Source organism: Salvelinus namaycush, chromosome 4 (genome assembly GCF_016432855.1).
Source record: "Salvelinus namaycush isolate Seneca chromosome 4, SaNama_1.0, whole genome shotgun sequence".
Taxonomy (NCBI): domain Eukaryota; kingdom Metazoa; phylum Chordata; class Actinopteri; order Salmoniformes; family Salmonidae; genus Salvelinus; species Salvelinus namaycush.
The window spans coordinates 40,821,681-40,840,794 of NC_052310.1; the positions used below are offsets into that span (position 1 = coordinate 40,821,681).

At 42.1% G+C, this 19,114-nt stretch overlaps 1 protein-coding gene across 2 annotated transcripts; it reads left to right on the top strand.

The window, feature by feature from the left end:
- Positions 1 to 459: 459 nt before the first annotated feature.
- Positions 460 to 15,902, top strand: LOC120046534 (ras-related protein ORAB-1-like). 2 transcript variants are annotated; one of them, XM_038991852.1, is made up of 6 exons: positions 460 to 813; positions 12,557 to 12,629; positions 13,041 to 13,136; positions 13,533 to 13,628; positions 14,301 to 14,432; positions 14,698 to 15,902. In XM_038991852.1, exons 1-6 carry the CDS (start codon positions 800 to 802, stop codon positions 14,893 to 14,895), a joined length of 609 nt encoding a protein of 202 aa, XP_038847780.1. In that variant the 5' UTR covers positions 460 to 799; the 3' UTR covers positions 14,896 to 15,902. The 2 variants fall into 2 exon arrangements, with proteins under 2 accessions (XP_038847780.1, XP_038847781.1); XM_038991853.1 differs by lacking the exon at positions 460 to 813 and having other exon boundaries at positions 12,950 to 13,136.
- Positions 15,903 to 19,114: the final 3,212 nt, after the last annotated feature.

Below are 19,114 nucleotides of genomic sequence, written 5' to 3' on the forward strand. Positions count from 1 at the left end.
ACCCTAGGCTGACATGATGTCACTCACACTAACTATGACTCAACAATTCAGGATGGAAGATCCTTCTGAAAGTAAACATTTAGCGAACCTTTGTCGGTGTATGATCTGATGTGGCTGGTCAATTTCATGAGGGAACTGGACTGTGCCTTCCGTTAGTTTTGCCATTTTATCCTCCATGTGGTCCTTGTCATTAATTTACTCATCCAACAGACCATCAGCGTCATACTGTACATTTTGAGAACCTATTGACAGAGGAACAATTTGTTTTTTGAGCACTCATTTTATGATTAATTTAATCACATATGATAGACTTGATTAATCTTAATTAATCTAGAGGTGGGCATGTAATTGATTTCCCCAGGCCAGAGTGATTCACGCCAAAATTCTGCCACGTTTCACTAGTAATGACGTAAGCTTTGACAGCAAGCCAAGGGGCAAACGAAACATCGACCAGCCTAGTTTCCTAGCTACATTGTCATTAGGGTAGTGTAGTCATATTCGGCACGGCAGAACATACTCAATACAAGAGGAGCCTTTAGGAACAAACTACGATTTCTGAGAATCGCTGATCTTGCTCTAGGGCTTCTCTGTTCAGTGTTTGAGTTGCTATTTCCTGGTTGATACTAGCAGCCATTTTGGTTTCAAGACAACTAGCCTGGGTTTGGAGGAATACCTTGCCAGCTAGTTAGTTACTTTTTTTCTCCAAAGGAATTAGCTAGCTAACTATTTATTTACATTTTTCAGAGCGAAAGGGAGTGCCGTTTTATAAGAAAAGGGGATTTACTGTGACGAGTCCAAGATGAATCCCGAATAGTAAGTACAGTAGCTAACTGAACGTTAGCTAACCTAGCTGTTCTGCTAGCTACACAGCTAACATTATCTGACCTGTTTGTGTTCTGTCCATCTAAAAAGTGCAAACTAGTTAGTTAGCTAGCTACCATTAGTCACTGTGTTTGTTGAGGTCATATTAACGTTTCACACAAGTTAATCAATGTCAATAAATGTGTTTACAGTCAGCTAGTTAACTTAGTTGCTAACTAGCACCGGCATAGTTATTCAAAATGAATTAGCTAACGTTAACTGCTAGAGCAGAGTAGTTAGGTTTAGTTGGTAACGTAGTACTAACTAATGTAAGTTACTTAGACTAGTTACCTTTTTATTCTAGTAGCCTGGCTAAGCGCATGTCAACTAGCTACGGTACATGTCATTAGATATGTTGTGATTATCGCTAACGTTAACTTAACGTTATTTAACTAGTTAACATTAGCCAGTCAAGTCAATATCCCAATGTGTAACGTTACATTACTGCAGCCTTTTGTGCACTTGTGGTCAATAATTAATGCTAGTTAGTTATATCTATAACGATTTCATCTGTGGCTATACCACATTGGTAACTTAACTCCTTGCTAGTTAGGCAATGTAGCAAGCTAGTACACTGGTTGATGCTAGTTAACTACATTGGCAATAAACCAAATTAGTGAATTAAGCATTGTGATTGATTCTATAACGTTACATCCATGGTATTCTGTGAATTTGGCCCTCAAGTGGAAAGCAACTAAGCAATATGACAGGATAGGAGTCAGTGGCACCCACCCACTCTCTACATCCTGAGTCAGTCATGTGTAGGTCACATGCAATATGACATGTCTCTTTCAACACACTCATTGGGATGTTGGGCAAGCCACGGGTTTGTCTACCATCCCTCTAAACATGTTGGCAATTACTGGAATCCTGTGGTTTAGACATATAGGTTGGTGTTTTATGATACATATGTAGTATGTATTTTAGCTCAGTTAAAAATAAAAATCGAATCTATTCAACAGTCCCACTGCATGTGAACATCTGATTTGAAATGTTCTTCAGAATCTATTCTGATTACACAAGATAGTGAATATGCCTTTGCATTGCAAGGCTAGCCATTTCCTTTTTTGACATGCACACTAGGCTATTACCCCCATTTAGAGACAGGATACAATTGATTTGAGACAGAGGTTTAATGGGTTCGCACTCAGATGTTGCATAAAGCTTCATTATTCAATGTTTATACATTTTTTACTGCATCAAGGATAGCGTACAGACGTTTCGGCTTTACAGTCTTCAGTGTGTAGGTACAATTCTCTTTCAATCAAAAAAGTATTTCTAAAGAACAACAAATGAGGAGCAGGTGCTTCTAATCAGGGTTGCCACTCATCTGCCAATCATTGGCCCCTCTGGTCTACCTGTATACAAATGTCACAAAAAGAAACAGAATTATAGGGTATGGGAGCGGGCACGAAGGGCAACTCGCAAATCAACTGCCCCAGGTGTCTGCTCACCTAAATACATCACATCAATTCATGAGCCAGCCCACCGCGAAGGACATCAGGCAAAGCCGTTCATAAATATGTGGGGCCAACTCATAAATGATATGCAAAATCTGATAAGAACATTGTTCTTGCACAGTCTAAATGTGGCTTATAGGAACGAGGTGAAATCTAATTCTTAGTTTAAACCGTGTGGAAATACATTATTCATAAGTTATTGAACTTTTAAAGGCCCAGTGCAGCCCAAAATTGTATTTTCCTGTGTTATACATATCTACACTATGCAGTTGGAATAATACTGTGAAATTGATTACCTTTTAGTGTAAGAGTTGTTTGAAAAGAGTGCCTGAAATTTCAACCTGTTTGGTGGGATGGACTTTTGGACTCCCATGGTGACATCACCATGCGGTAAATTAGTTAATAAACCAATGAGAGAGTGTTCCAAACCTCTTTGCCAATAACAGCACATTTTCCCCCTCCCCACTCAGACCTATCCTAAACAGTCCTAGCTAAATTCTTGCTTGAGAAAATGACCTTTGCTAAAGAAGCTATTTTTGTTTATTTTTGACCCTTTTTATTGAAAACAATCACGGTAAAGTACTTATTTGTTACCCATAAATGATTTGGTATTGAGATAACAGGGGTCGCGAAATGGGCATTCTATCAGCAGGCGGCGCTCTTGACTGATGTGTAGCTACTTTCTCTGGTACTTTTCTCGGTGTAGCCTACTTTTATTCAATTAAAATTCAAGATTAACTTCAAGCAAAACATTTAGGAAATGTAGCTGGCAGCATTCTTTCTATGATAAACATTATAAATATGATGGCTATGCATCGTTTTTGCCGAAAAGACCTTGCTTTTTCATTATACGCTCGTGTGGCTGTACTTGTGTGGCTGCTAGCCAAATAGCGTTGCACATCTGATGAAAATGAAGCTATTTTCTGCTGAATGTGTTGCACTTATGTATTTTCTGTGAAGGAAAACTAGTTGTATGCCCCTTACCACTCTCGAAGCAAAAAAAAAAAAAAAAAAAATTCTAGTAGATCATCAAAATAAATAAATCATATTACATTTTTTGGACTCAGTTTTTACCTGAGCAGTTTTTACCTAATGTTTAATTAAGTAGAATACTATTGGAAATGAATGTGAAAAGTTAATTTATATTCCTAAAACATAAGTTGAAATAATGCTGTCGCTGCTTCCCGTTGACTAATGTTTTATATATATATATATATACACATACATTTACATTTGAAGTCAATAGAGCGAGGACAAACGTTTGGGGTGTATGCAGTGTTTAAACTAACACTATTCAAAGGCCACACAGAATCTGAGAATACTTTTTATATCACTGGTTAGAAGAGAATTTGCTGAAGACCTTCATCCAGAATGTCGGATGGAAGTTTTGCGAGGCTGCCGAAACGGGGAAGGAAACAAATCAGTTGCTTTGTTATTCAACTTAAACAAATCACCACCCGCTGTAGGATATCAACAGTGACTCGGGTTGGCTTCTATTTGAGTGATAGTTTGAGTCGCAGATCCATGTATTGGTGTGAGATCAGCTACTTTTATACGGAGAGCGGCTTGAATTTTCCCTGCCATTTGAGTTTGAAACGTCCTAAGACGGCCAGCGCGTATGACAAAATCAACTGTACAAAACCAGTGATATTGATCTATTTTAAGTTGATTGTGTCATTGTTTTTACTATGAGCTTGTATACTAACATCACTAACCTGAGGTAGAAAGGATGTGTAATTACCCTCAATTCGATGTAGTCAACGTGAGGTTGTGTAATGTAGTAACACACACTGTCCACGTACAGGAAATTGCCACATCTTAAATGACCAGGTTTTCATGACTTTGATGATATAATTTTGAAGCCCATTCAAAAACATTACGGGACTAGATTTATTAGTCGACTCCAATGGCAACAGCTAGTCTTACTGGGGTCTGACACGACGAAAAAGACAAGACTTTACAATTTACATTTTATTTAATTAACATGTGTTTGCATCTATCAGTTACACATACATGTCAGTACAAACACCCAACAAGTAGGCCACATGGGGGAGAGGCGTTGTGTCGTGAGGTGTTGCTTTATTTGTTTTTTGAAACCAGGTTTGCTGTTCACTTGCGTTATATGAGATGGAAGGGAGTTCTATGCACTCATGGCTCTGTATAATGTACCAGGAAGTAGGCTGGACTTTCATAGGGTATTGTCCCCAGCCCTTAACACCTCCCTCAGCTTCTTTTGTTGCACTGAAGTCCTCGCAAGAGGTAGGCTACTTATCCATCCCCACACTGCTTCCATGGACTCAAATGCACCTGGTCAACCAGAAAAACTATCTTTGGGGTTCTCTGAGTTCCCAGTTAGTAGCCTGCAGAAAACAGGCTATATCTGATGCAGTGTGTTTTAGTGATGGGGGGGGGGGGGGGGGGGGGGGGGGAATCGATAGTTAAATATCGCAGTATTATTTGGGATGCAAACTCAATATTAGGAACGTGTTCGTAATGGTTGTACACTTAGTGTATAGTGAGCAATATGTTTGGAATATCAAATCGCAGTGTCAAATCGCAAAACATATAATCGTGAGAATCGCAATAGATACTGTATCGGCACTTAAGTATCGTGATAATATCGTCTCATCAGATTCCAGGCAATTTCTCAGCCCTAGTGTGTATTTTTGCAGAGCACTTGCTTTCAGTATCTTTTGCCTTGCTCTAGCCCATCTTTTGTCTGCCGGAGCTGAGCAGCTGATGTGGAAATCAAATAATGGTGGGCGGTATCGTGTTTGGTGTGTCTGTCTTTGCAGCATACAAAGTGCCATCCAATCCCACTTAAAACGCTGACTGTGATACTGGGGCGGACAGATTTTTGCTGTAGGCTATTTCCCCCTCTCTTGCAAGACTAGTCAGCGGTACTACTAGCCTTTCACAGGGCCTGTCATTGTTGTCCTCAACCATCTGCTTAACGAAGACTGCATGACTGTAATTCATAACAATGGGCGAGGGGGGGAAAAGGACAGGGAGGCAGGAAACAGGGCTGCCTCAGAGTTTCTTAGCCTTTGTGCTGGGTCAGACTAGAGCGTCGCCCAGGTTCATCCGAGCCTGCCTGCCTTCCTTTGACTACTGGAGAGAGTGGAGGAGGGTCCGATCTGAAGTTCTGCTGAATTCCCCTCTACTGTGGAATGCTTAATCAGCTTACTGGAGTTTCCATACCTTTCTGTGTTTAGCCTAGTTGTATGGCACATTGCGTAGCACATGCCCCTGTTAAATAAATACAGAATACCGTGTGGAGGGGGTTGAGAGAACTCTGTGTGTGTGTGCGCCTCGGTTAGATCTGAACATGAGTGGACAATAGCTGTATAGTTTGCTAGAGGTTTGTCTTTTGCTGGTCTGACCTATTTTGATAGGCTATGCTGATAATGCTTCCCTAATTCACACGGTTGGGAGTGGGACAGGATGTATGGACTGGTAATGCTCAGCATTTTGTTGTTGTCATGGGTTCATCCTACTGGGGTTTCAGCTCATATACAGTTGAAGTCGGAAGTTTACATACACTTAGGTTGGAGTCATTAAAACTCGTTTTTCAACCACTCCACAAATGTCTTGTTAACAAACTATAGTTTTGGCAAGTCGGTTAGGACGTCTTCTTTGTGCATGACAGAAGTAATCTTTCCAACAATTGTTTACAGACAGATTATTTCACTTATAATTCACTGTATCACAATTCCACTGGGGCAGAAGTTTACATACACTAAGTTGACTGCCTTTAAAAAGCTTGGAAAATTCCATAAAATTATGTCATGGCTCAAGAAGCTTCTGATAGGCTAATTGACATAATTTGAGTCAATTGGAGGTGTACCTGTGGATGTATTTCAAGGCCTACCTTCAAACTCGGGGCCTCTTTGCTTGACATGAGAAAATCAAAAGAAATCAGCCAAGACCTCAGAAAATAAATTGTAGACCTCCACAAGTCTGATTAATCTTTGGGAGCAATTTCTAAATGCCTGAAGGTACCACGTTCATCTGTACAAACAATAGTACGCAAGTATAAACACCATGGGACCACGCAGCCGTCATACCGCTCAGGAAGGAGACGCGTTCTGTCTAATAGAGATGAACGTACTTTGGTACGAAAAGTGCAAATCAATCCCAGAATAACAGCAAAGGAACTTGTGAAGATGCTGGAGGAAACAGGTACAAAAGTATCTATATCCACAGTAAAACGAGTTCTATATCGACTTAACCTGAAAGGCCGCTCCGCAAGGGAGAAGCCACTGCTCCAAAACCGCCATAAAAAAGCCAGACTACGGTTTGCAACTGCACATGGGGACAAAGATCGTACTTTTTGGAGAAATGTCCTCTGGTCTGATGAAACAAATAGAACTGTTTGGCCATAATGACCATTGTTATATTTGGAGGGAAAAGGGGGAGACTTGCAAGCCGAAGAACACCATCCCAACCGTGAAGCATAGGGATGCATCATGTTGTGGGGGTGCTTTGCTGCAGGAGGGACTGGTGCACTTCACAAAATGGATGGCATCATGAGGAAAGAAAATGATATATGATATATATAATGAATATTGGGTATATTGAAGCAACATCTCAAGACATCAGTCAGGAAGTTAAAGCTTGGTTGCAAATGGGTCTTCCAAATGGCCAATGACCCCAAGCATACTTCCAAAGTTGTGGTAAAATGGCTTAAGGACAACAAAGTCAAGGTACTGGAGTGGCCATCACAAAGCTCTGACCTCAATCCTATAGAACGTTTGTGGGCAGAACTGAAAAAGCAAGGAAGCCTACAAACCTGAATCGGTTACACCAGCTCTGTCAGGAGGAATGGGCCAGAATTCACCCAATTATTGTGGGAAGCTTGTAGAAGGCTACCTGAACGTTTGACCCAAGTTAAACAATGGTTAACCAAGTTAGGCAATGCTACCAAATACTAATTGAGTGTATGTAAACTTCTGACCCACTGGGAATGTGATGAAAGAAATAAAAGCTGAAATAAATCATTCTCTCTACTAATTATTCTGACATTTTACATTCATAACTAAGAACAGATATAGCCCTTGGTTCACTCCAGACCTGACTGCCCTCGACCAGCACAAAAACATCCTGTGGCACACTGCACTAGCATCGAATAGTCCCTGCGATATGCAACTTTTCAGGGAATTCATGAACCAATACACGCAGTCAGTCAGGATAGCAAAGGCTAGCTTTTTCAAACAAAAATTTGCATCCTGCAGCACTAACTCCAAAAGGTTTTGGGACACTGTAAAGTCCATGGAGAATAAGAGCACCTCCTCCCAGCTGCCCACTGCACTGAGGCTAGGAAACACTGTCACCACTGATAAATCCACGATAATCGAGAATTTCAATAAGCATTTTTCTACGGCTGGCCATGCTTTCCTCCTGGCTACCCCAACCCCGGCCAACAGCTCCGCACCCTCCGCAGCTATTTGCCCAAGCCTCCCCAGCTTTTCCTTCACCCAAATCCAGATAGCAGATGTTCTGAAAGAGCTGCAAAACCTGAACCCGTACAAATCAGCTGGGCTAGACACTCTGGACACTCTTTCTAAAATTATCCGCCGCCATTGTTGCATCCCCTATTACCAGTCTGTTCAACCTCTTTTTCCTATCGTCAGAGATCTCTCAAGATTGGAAAGCTGCCGCGGTCATCCCCCTCTTCAAAGGGGGTGACACTTTAGACCCAAACTGTTACAGACCTATATCCATCCTGCCCTGCCTTTTCTAAAGTCTTCGAAAGCCAAGTTAACTTCTTATGGCTGCAAGGGGCAGTATTGAGTAGCCAGTTAAATCGTTCCCATTTCAAACGGCCTCGTACTCAATTCTTGCTCGTACAATATGCATATTATTATTACTATTGGATAGAAAACACTCTCTAGTTTCTAAAACCGTTTGAATTATTTCTCTGTGTGAAACAGAACTCATTCTGCAGCACATTTCCTGACCAGGAAGTGGAATGTCAGAAATCGATGCTCTGTTCAACTTCCTGCCTATACATGGGCATGATACGTAAGAGTCTACGTACACTTCATACACCTTCCCCTGGTTGTCAAGAGGCGGTGAGAGAAGACATTTCGTGTTTATCTTGGTCTGAAGTGGAATTAAAGCTCTTTGTATGACGTGACCGTCCATTTCCTGTTTCTGGAGCGCGCGAAAGGGGACATGGATTTGCCTTCTGTTTAGCTGTCGTTATGGACGACTAACATCTCCGGTTTAGATTTTATTTGATACATGTGACCATATCATCGTAAAGTATGTTTTTTCAATATAGTTTCATCAGATTATTGAAATTTTTTCGGGAGTTTTGCCGTGTTCCGTTCTCTGACTTTGTTGACGTTGGAGAGATCCGTGCCACTTGGCAAGTGCCCATGCTAAATCAAGAGGGAAATTTGCCGTTCCAGATCCAAACAACGACTGTTCTGGACAAAGGACACCTTGTCCAACATTCTGACGGAAGATCACCAAAAGTAAGAAACATTTTATGATGCTATTTCTAATATCTGTCGTGCATGTGAACTGGTCGTCAGCGCCCAAGTGTTTCTGGCTATTGTGGCTACGCTAATATAACGCTATATTGTGTTTTCGCTGTAAAACACTTGATAAATCGGAAATATTGTCTGGAATCACAAGATGCCTGTCTTTCAATTGCTGTACACTATGTATTTTTCAGAAATGTTTTATGATGAGTATTTAGTTATTTGGCGTTGGTGTCTGTAATTTTTCTGTCTGCTTTCGGTGCAATTTCTGACTGTAGCTGCAATGTAAACTATGATTTATACCTGAAATATGCACATTTTTCTAACAAAACATATGCTATACAATAAATATGTTATCAGACTGTCATCTGATGAAGTTGTTTCTTGGTTAGTGGCTATTTATATCTTTATTTGGTCGAATTTGTGATAGCTACTGATGGAGTAAAAAACTGATGGAGTAAGAAAAGTGGTGTCTTTTGCTAACGTGGTTAGCTAATAGATTTACATATTGTGTCTTCCCTGTAAAACATTTTAAAAATCGGACATGTTGGCTTGATTCACAAGATGTGTACCTTTCATATGCTGTATTGGACTTGTTAATGTGTGAAAGTTAAATATTTTAAAAAATATATATTTTGAATTTCGCGCCCTGCACTTGAGCTGGATGTTGTCATAAGTGTACCGGTGTCGGGCTGCACCCCAAACAGGTTAATAAACAGATCACTGACCATTTCGAATCCCGCTGTGCAATCCGGTTTCCGAGCTGGTCACGGGTGCACCTTAGCCACGCTCAAGGTATTAAACGATATCATAACCGCCATCGAAAATTTAAAAAACAGTACTGTGCAGCCATCTTCATCGACCTGGCCAAGGCTTTCGACTTTGTTAATCACCGTATTCTTATCGGCAGACTCAACAGCCTTGTTTTCTCTAATGATTGCCTCGCCTGGTTCACCAATTACTTCTCAGAGTTCAGTGTGTCAAATTGGAGGGCCTGTTGTCTGAACCTCTGGCAGTCTCTATGGGGGAACCACAGGGTTCAATTCTCGGGCCGACTCTTTTCTCTGTATATATCAATGATGTCGCTCTTGCTGCGTGTGATTCCCTGATCCAGCTCTACGCAGACGACACCATTCTGTATACATCTGGCCCTTCTTTGGACACTGTGCTAACAAACCTCCAAATGAGCTTCAATGCCATACAACACTCCTTCCGTGGCCTCCAACTGCTCTTAAACTCTAGTAAAACTAAATGCATGCTTTTCAACCGATCGCTACCCACCCGCCCGACTAACATCACAACTCTGGACGGTTCTGACTTAGAATATGTGGACAACTACCATTACCTAGGTGTCTGGCTAGACTGTAAACTCTCCTTCCAGACTCATATTAAACATCTCCAATCCAAAATTAAATGTAGAATCGGCTTTCTATTTCGTAACAAAGCCTCCTTCACTCACACCGCCAAACATACCCTCGTAAAACTGACTATCCTACCGATCCTCGACTTCGATGTCCGTTACGAAATAGACTCCAACACTCTACTCAGACTGCATCCAGTTTGTTATCACAGTGCTATCCATTTTGTCACCAAAGCCCCATATAGCACCCATTCGTCGCCAGACCCACTGGCTCCAGGTCATCTATAAGTCTTTGCTAGGTAAAGCTCCGCCTTATCTCAGCTCACTGGTCACGATAACAACACCCACCCGTAGCACACGCTCCAGCAGGTATATCTCACTGGTCACCCCCAAAGCTAACACCTCCTTTGGCCGCCTTTCCTTCCAGTTCTCTGCTGCCAATGACTGGAATGAATTGCAAAAATCGCTGAAGTTGGAGACATATCTCCCTCACTAACTTTAAACATCAGCTATCTGAGCAGCTAATCGATCGCAGCAGCTGTACACAGCCCATCTGTAAATAGCCCATCCAATCTACCTACCTTGTCCCCATATTGTTTTTATTTACTTTTTTGCTCTTTTGCACACCAGTATTTCTACTTGCACATCTATCACTCCAGTGTTAATTTGCTAAATTGTCATTACTTCGCTACTATGGCCTATGTATTACCTTACCTCCTCACGCCATTTGCACACACTGTATATAGACTTTTTTTCTATTGTGTTATTGACTGTACGTTTGTTTATTCCATGTATAACTTTGTGTTTGTCGCACTGCTTTGCTTTATCTTGGCCAGGTCGCAGTTGTAAATGAGAACTTGTTCTCAACTGGCCTACCTGGTTAAATAAAGGTGAAATAAAAAATAAAGTGGTGATCCTAACTGACCTAAGACAGGGAATTTTTACTTGGATTAAATGTCAGGAATTGTGAAACTGAGTTTAAATGTATTTGGCTAAGGTGTATGTAAACTTCTGACTTCAACTGTAAATTAGCATAGCCTGAATTGGTGTATTTTAGCAAGCATCAGTGGGCCAAGGAATGGTGTTTTAGTGTTTTACCGATCGTTTGTAGATCAGTGTTTGGCAAGCTCATACCCGGTTATTACGCTGTGAAAGCCAGTTTGTTAAGATGTTCAATTTTGAATCTAAGAACACCATTATTAAGGCTACCACTGTCTGTCACACGTTGATATTGGTGACCATCACCAGAGCTCACAGCCCCATGTCAACCCAGTCTTAAGTTCACACCTCAGCCCTCACCTCTTCCTCCTCACTGTGAGTTGCTGCGCAGGTACCCCTGCCTATTTCCACCCAGTGTGCACGTACCTACGTGTGTCTGACTGTGTCTCTGTTTGCATTTTCATTTAGGCTATTTTGTGCAAGTGGTTTGTCTGCGTGTTGTGTGGTGTCTCTCACACCGGATCAAGGTTAGCAGCACTCTGAAACCTGAGCTGATGAACTACAGAGAGCTTTAGCAAATTCGACAGCAGCTCTGTAAAAAAATCATTAAACACGCATCAGGCTGATATGACATGAGCTCAATTAAAGAAGGCTTCTTGGTGAAGTTGAGCAAAGGCCTACTGAGTGTCTACTGTATTCCAGTTAACATACTATGCTGTCGGCAGTCACAGTGCCGTCTTCATCCTTTTTAAAATGCCATTGTCTGAGTGTGTATCACATGAGCACTGAAACTTTGAGCTCCCCCACTGATATTTAGTTTTGCTGATCGTGCACAGATCTGTATGGTCATAGCAGCGTGAGGTTTCATTTGCCCGCCAAACCCGATGTTTCACTGTCTGCTGAAGTTGCAGACAATAGATGTCCGTTAATCTCTACTTTTCTGTACCAAAAAGGTATGCAGGATTGCATCTCTTTGTGTTTGGACTCGGGCTTGAATTAGCCTGGTTTCAACTTGGGTGTGATTGTCTATAAAGGGGTCGGCGTGAAAGACCTTTTTCTAGGCGTTAGGCAAGCATTATAACACATCAGACTCATCTTCTCTGTTGATTGTATGGTGGTGTGACCAAAGTAGTTCTGCTGAGAGTTAACCCAACACAATATGTTGCCCAAGGCACTGAAAGCAATAGAACCGCAATGGTGTCTTTTGAATTGTCTGACACAACACCACAATGAAATCTCTCCTTGAGAGACGGTGAAGCGAGAAGAAACTGTTCTGTCTGAGGAAGCCATCAGAGCTGATGCTGTCTACAGAGTTTAGAGGCAAGCTTCCAATGGTTTCTGACAAGGCTGGCGTTATTTTTTTAATTTTTCTAGCTACTTTTGTTGGAACTGTGTGGGGAAACCTGGAATCCTGTTGTTTTAAAACATCTCTCTACTCTCCACAGTGACTATTTATTCAAGCTGCTCCTGATCGGTGACTCTGGCGTCGGAAAGTCTTGTCTTCTGCTCCGATTTGCAGTAAGTGTTCTGTTAATCCGTCCATGTCTCGTAGCCATTCATAAGGTGCTCGTCGTCACTCATTAGTTGCTCCAAGGCTGACCTAGTCATATTAACAATAATAATTATAGTCCTCTTAATAATAATAATAATAATAATGTAATATTGGACTAAAATCTGAAGGTAAGAACTGGATGCCCTGTAATGTGAAAAGGTCAAATCGATCACAGAAATAGTATTTGTATTATAGTATTAATACTCAGTGTTAAATCAACATTTTCTGGTTTACTCTCCTACTGTAGCAAATGATCCTACTTTTTGATTCCTTTTTTTCCCTCTAGACTGAGAATGTATGAAATGTTAAGGATTTGTACTTTGAACAGGACGTCTGCATGTTCCCACACCGACTCCTCCCCTGTCCTTTCTCCCCAGGATGACACATACACAGAAAGCTACATTAGCACAATCGGAGTGGACTTCAAAATACGAACTATAGAATTAGACGGAAAGACTATTAAACTTCAAATCGTAAGTGCTTCCCCCCCCAACCACATCTCTATTGTCCTCTACTGTGTAAAGGGGAAGCTCCACGTTACACTAACAAGTATGTATTTCAGGATCTGGCCACATTTGGACAAAAAAAATGCTATTGTAGGCATTTTAGAACCTAACTCTAGACTGTTCACCAAATATCCAAAGGCAGAGGCCTATATTATTAAGACTATCATGGTTGACTACAAAATGGTGAATTATCAGTTAGAAATACCCTTCTCTCATTTGTGTGTTTTGGTCTTATTTGTCACAGTTGAATGTGCTATGAAGCAGCATCTATTTGGCAGAGGTGTGTGTGGTGTGTGTGTGTGTTTGGCCTTCCCGTATTTGTGACGGTGACTGAGCGTCTCTGCTGTGTGTTGACACTGACAGTGGGACACGGCGGGGCAGGAGAGGTTTCGCACAATCACATCCAGCTACTATAGAGGAGCCCACGGCATCATCGTAGTCTATGACGTCACAGATCAGGTCAGTCTGCCTCTTTAGCACAGTCCACCTTTACCTTTTCACTGTGTTTGAGTTTTCTATATTATTTTCCACTATTGTTTATAATTGAAATTCCGGAGTGCAGGTTAACTAGTATTTTGAAAGACTAAGGCCTAGATTCAATCAGCAAGCATTAACCGGTGATCGCCGAAAACCGCATAGCTGAGGTTTTCGCGGTGTCAAAGGTGTAGCTGCGTTGGCGCTGTCAAATCGGTGAGCAGCTGCTCTTGATCATTGTCCCGAAGCCACATCTGCCCCACTCACGTTAGACGTTCAGAACGAGAAAGTGTAGGTTATAGAGAAATAATGATGCTCAAATAGAAAATCGTTAAACAAAATAATGAGGATTTCTGTCAGCCAAATCGAGGTCTTGATTACATCACACGTTCCATTGTTTGCATTTGTAAACATGGCTGCATGGGGTTTCTCGTAATGCGACTCTATGCAGCCAATGGCAACGTCTGCTTTCGGTTTAATGCCAGGTGCCGCTTTTGGCTTTGAAAGCTCTTAACGCATTTACACCTCCGACACCTCCGACACCGCCAAAACAACCACTATGCGGATATCGGCTAAAGCGGATCTGATTGAATATAGCCCTTTACAAATATCTTGCCCACCCTGACATGCTGGTTTTGATTCTCTTTCTTCTTCTAGGAGTCCTTCAATAATGTCAAGCAGTGGCTACAGGAAATCGACCGCTACGCCAGTGAAAACGTCAACAAGCTATTGGTAGGGAACAAGTGTGACCTGACAACAAAGAAAGTGGTGGATTACACAACAGCAAAGGTAAGGGCTTCCATCAAAGTCAATGGGTTATCAGATGGTGCAGGAGTAATGCATTTTTTTGTTTAACTATTTGAAAAAATAGTCTACAGCTGTGGTTTCCAAACTGTCAAATTTGATATTTTGTTGAGGCCCCCAAACTAACCAAATGTGTCTGGACACAATCGGATCTTTGTCTGCAACCCAGTAGTAAAATAGTAATAGTGTACAGTACTGTCACGAATGCAGCAGTTCCTCTAACCCAGTCTCTCCATTCCATTCTTTGCAGGAGTTTGCAGACTCCCTGAGCATCCCGTTCTTGGAAACGAGTGCCAAGAACGCCACCAATGTGGAGCAGGCCTTCATGACCATGGCTGCTGAGATAAAGAAGAGGATGGGCCCTGGGGCTACGACCGGAGGCAACGAGAGGTCCAATGTCAAGATCGACAGTACGCCTGTCAAACCTGCCTCGGGGGGCTGCTGCTAAGAGGGAGAACCCCACCAACACCTCTACCCTCACCTCAACCACCCCCCTCCACCTGGCCCCATTCTCCACCATGCCTCACCCACCCAGCTTAACAGTAACTGAGCGAGAGTGTGAGAGCGAAAACAAAATTAAGTTGCCTGAATTTGTACTGTAGCCGTACTACCAACAAAAATGTATGGTTATCACCCTCCCTTTATGCCCTGGTAGTTGATGATTAGTAGTACTTTCCAGGCTATCAGCAGTCAGATGGTCAGCCACTCACTGGACCTCCCCTGGCCCCCTCCTGGAGTGGCTTTACCCCCCCACCCTTATCCGAACCTCATCAGAAACAATGGATTTCGTTTGAACCCCCACCCCCATCTGTGTGAAGGTTAATGAGAATAATGTGTGCGTGTCTATCTCACTGCATTCCTACTGCAGGGTTGGTCTATAGTCAAATTCAATGATGTTTTGTTATTCTGTTCCCCTCTTCTTCTCGGTTATTTTGCTGTTTGTATCAGCAAGTGTAGATCTCTGTCTCTTTTGAAGGCGTTTATTCGCCAATATGCGGTCAGCCAACTGCACAACAGTGTCTCACTGTCTCGCAAAAAAGTCTAGTGAAAAATATGTACATATACATTGTGTGTGTGCGTGTGTGTGTGTGTGTGTGTATATATGTAAGATCTGATTTGCTAGTTCTGTAGACTTCAATACATTATCGGAGTAGTCTTGACTTAATCTCTGCATTAAATTTGTCTCAACATGTCACATTTAAACTGAAAAATAAATAAATGTTGTACTTCCAGACTGTATGATACGGAAAGATCTGTCTGCGATTCTTGGTGGAGATGTAGGAACATTTTGTTTTTAATAATTTATTCTACATTTATATGGCAAATATATTGTACCAGTAACTTAGACTCTGTATGCAAATTGGCCATTACCTGTGGAATATCTCAGTACAGAATTGCATATATAAAACACTATGTTCTTTTTTCATAATAAAGGCAACTGAATACAGTTTTAAATGAACTCAACCATTTCTCTAGCACTGTTTACCTAGTTTGACGTGTGTTTGCTGTATGGATAGGTGTGTCTAGCTAGATTTGTGCTATATCACAGTGCTCTGTTGTATGTCCAGATAGCATTCTGTGGTAAAGTCACACTACAGAAGGTCAGAACAAAATTCCCATGTATCCCGAATCCCTAAGGTACACCAGCTGCTAAATTCAGACACATTCTAATTATTACACTTGAGCTCTACACTGATTGTACATAAAATCAAGTGGCTATACAGTGTGAGGTGTACTCAGTAGGAACAAGTAGTGTAGTTTTCACCAGGTTTTTTCTGTAAATGAGGATTACAATAGAGGGAAGAACAAAGTTTTCCATGGCGTTTAAAAGTTCTCATTCGAAGTGCACATTACCCTCATAACATTCACAATTGATTACTACAGTAACAAAGACGCTGATTAAAAACATGTTGCACATTAAAGGCTTTAGGTACAAGTACTGTATGTCTTAATGCACTTTTCATCCAGGTTTTCCATGTTCTGGCCCAAAGTGCTAACTGCTAGGCTACCTGCAGCCCTAAGGCCACTGAATTGTCCAACATCCTACATTACAAATCTACAATGATGTGTAGTGCAGACCACGTTCTAATATGGAGTGATGAATAACGCTTCACCATCTGGCAGTCCGATGGATGAATCTGGCTTTGGTGGATGCCAGGAGAACACTACCTGCCCGAATGCATAGTGCCAACTGTAAAGTCTGGTGGAGGAGAAATAATGGTCTGGACCTTTTTTTCATGGTTTAGTTTAGGTCCCTTAGTTCCAGTGAAGGGAAATCTTAACTCTACAGCATACAATGACATTCTAGACGATTCTGTGCTTCCAACTTTGTGGCAACAGTTTGGAGAAGGCCCTGTCCTGTTTCAGCATAACAATACCCCAGTGCTCAAAGCGAGGTCCATACAGAAATGGTTTGTCGAGATCGGTGTGGAAGAATTTGACTGCCTGCACAAAGCCCTGACCTCAACCCCATCGAACACCTTTTAGATGAATCGGCACATCGAATGCGAACCACGCCCAACATCAGTGTCCAACCTCACTAATGCTCTTATGGCTGAATGGAAGCAATTCCCCACAGCAATGTTCCAACATCTAGTGAAAAGCCTTCCCAGAAGAGTAGAGGCTGTTATAGCAGCAAAGGGGGGAGCAACTCCATATTAATGCCCATGATTTTGGAATGAGAGGTTCAACGAGCAGGTGTCCCCACATACTTTTGGTCGTGTTCTGTACCTTGATTAGATAAGTATTCACCCCCCTGAGAAAATACATGTTAGAAACAGCTTTGGCAGCGATTACAGCTGTGAGTCTTTTTGTGTAAGTCTCTAAGAGCTTTGCACACCTGGATGTACAAAATTTGCCCATCATCTTTTATTTTATTCTTCAAGCTCTGTCAAGTTGGTTGTTTATCATTGCTACCCTGAAAAAATATATAAATACAACATGCAAAGTGATGCTCCCATGTTTCATGAGCTGAAATAAAAGATCCCAGAAATGTTCCATACGCACAAAAGCTTATTTCTCTCAAATTTTGAGCACACAGTTGTTTACATCCCTGCTAGTGTGCATTTCAATAAGCTGATGAAACAGCATGATCATTACACAGGTGCACCTTGTGCTGGGGACAAGGCCACTCTAAAATGTGCAGTTTTGTCACACAACACAATGCCACAGATGTCTCAAGTTGAGGGAGCATGTTAATTGGCATGCTGACTGCAGGAATGTCCACCAGAGCTTTTGCCAGAGCATTGAATGTTAATTTCTCTACCATGAGCCATCTACAACGTAGTTTTAGCGAATTTGGCAGAACATCCAACTGGCCTCACAACCACAGACAACGTGTGTGGCGTCGTTGTGAACAGAGTGCCCCATGGTGGCGGTGGGGTTATGGTATGGGCAGGCTTAAGGTACGGACAACGAACACAATTGCATTTTTTATAGATGGCAATTTTAATGCATATCAACTCAGTTTTTTTATAGCTGGCCATGGCAGAACACTGACATTCCTGTCTTGCAGGAAATCACGCACAGAACGAGCAGTATGGCTGGTTACATTGTCATGCTGGAGGGTCATGTCAGGATGAGCCTGCAGGAAGGGTACCACATGAGGGAGGAGGATGTCTTCCCTGTAACACACAGCGTTGAGATTGCCTGCAATGACAACAAGCTCAGTCCGATGATGCTGTGACACACCGCCCCAGACCATGGCGGACCCTCTACCTCCAAACCGATCCCGCTCCAGAGTACAGGCCTCGGTGTAACGCTCATTCCTTCAACGGTACACTAATCCGACCATCACCCCTGGTGAGACAGAACCACAACTCGTCAGTGAAAGCAACTTTTGCCAGTCCTGTCTGGTCCAGCGACGGTGGGTTTGTGCCCATAGGTGGCGTTGTTGCCGGTGATGTCTGGTGAGGACCTGCCTTACAACAGGCCTATAAACCCTCAATCCAGCCTCTCTCAGTCTATTGCGGACAGTCTGAGCACTGATGGAGTGATTGTGCGTTCCTGGTGTAACTTGGGCAGTTGTTGTTGCCATCCTGTACCTGTCCCGCAGGTGTGATATCCGGATGTACAGATCCTGTTCAGCTGTCCGTCCTGTCTCCCTGTAGCACTGTCTTAGGCGTCTCACAGTACGGACATTGCAATTTATTTCCCTGGCCACATCTGCAGTCCTCATGCCTCCTTGCAGCATGCCTAAGGCAAGTTCACACAGATGAGCAGGGACCCTGGGCATCTTTCTTTTGGTGTTTTTCAGAGTCAGTAGAAAGGGTGCAGGGTGCATGTTTTGGGATATTTTTATTCTGTACAGGCTTACATTTTTTCCCTCTGTCATTTAGGTTAATATTGTGGAGTAACTACAATGTTATTTTCTCATATCACAACCAAAGTCTGTAACTGTTTTCCCTGAGCAGTTTCTTTCCTCTCCGGTAACTGAATTAGAAAGGACACCTGTATCTTTGTAGTGACTGGGTGTATTGAGCCTAATTAATAACTTCACCATGCTCAAAGGGAGATTCAGCGTCTACTTTTTTATATTTGTACACTACCAATCGGTGCCCTTTGTGAGGCATTGAAAAACCTCTGGTCTTTGTGGTTGAATCTATGCTTGAAATGCACTAGTCGATTGAGGGATCTTACAGATAATTGTATGTGTTGGGTACAGAGAT

Bases quoted from the DNA above. Each gene is read 5' to 3' on its own strand.
- LOC120046534 (XM_038991852.1), top strand. The intron at 12,630-13,040 runs GTAAGTGTTCTG...CTTTCTCCCCAG, and splicing joins GTCTTCTGCTCCGATTTGCA to GATGACACATACACAGAAAG. The intron at 13,629-14,300 runs GTCAGTCTGCCT...TTCTTCTTCTAG, and splicing joins TCTATGACGTCACAGATCAG to GAGTCCTTCAATAATGTCAA.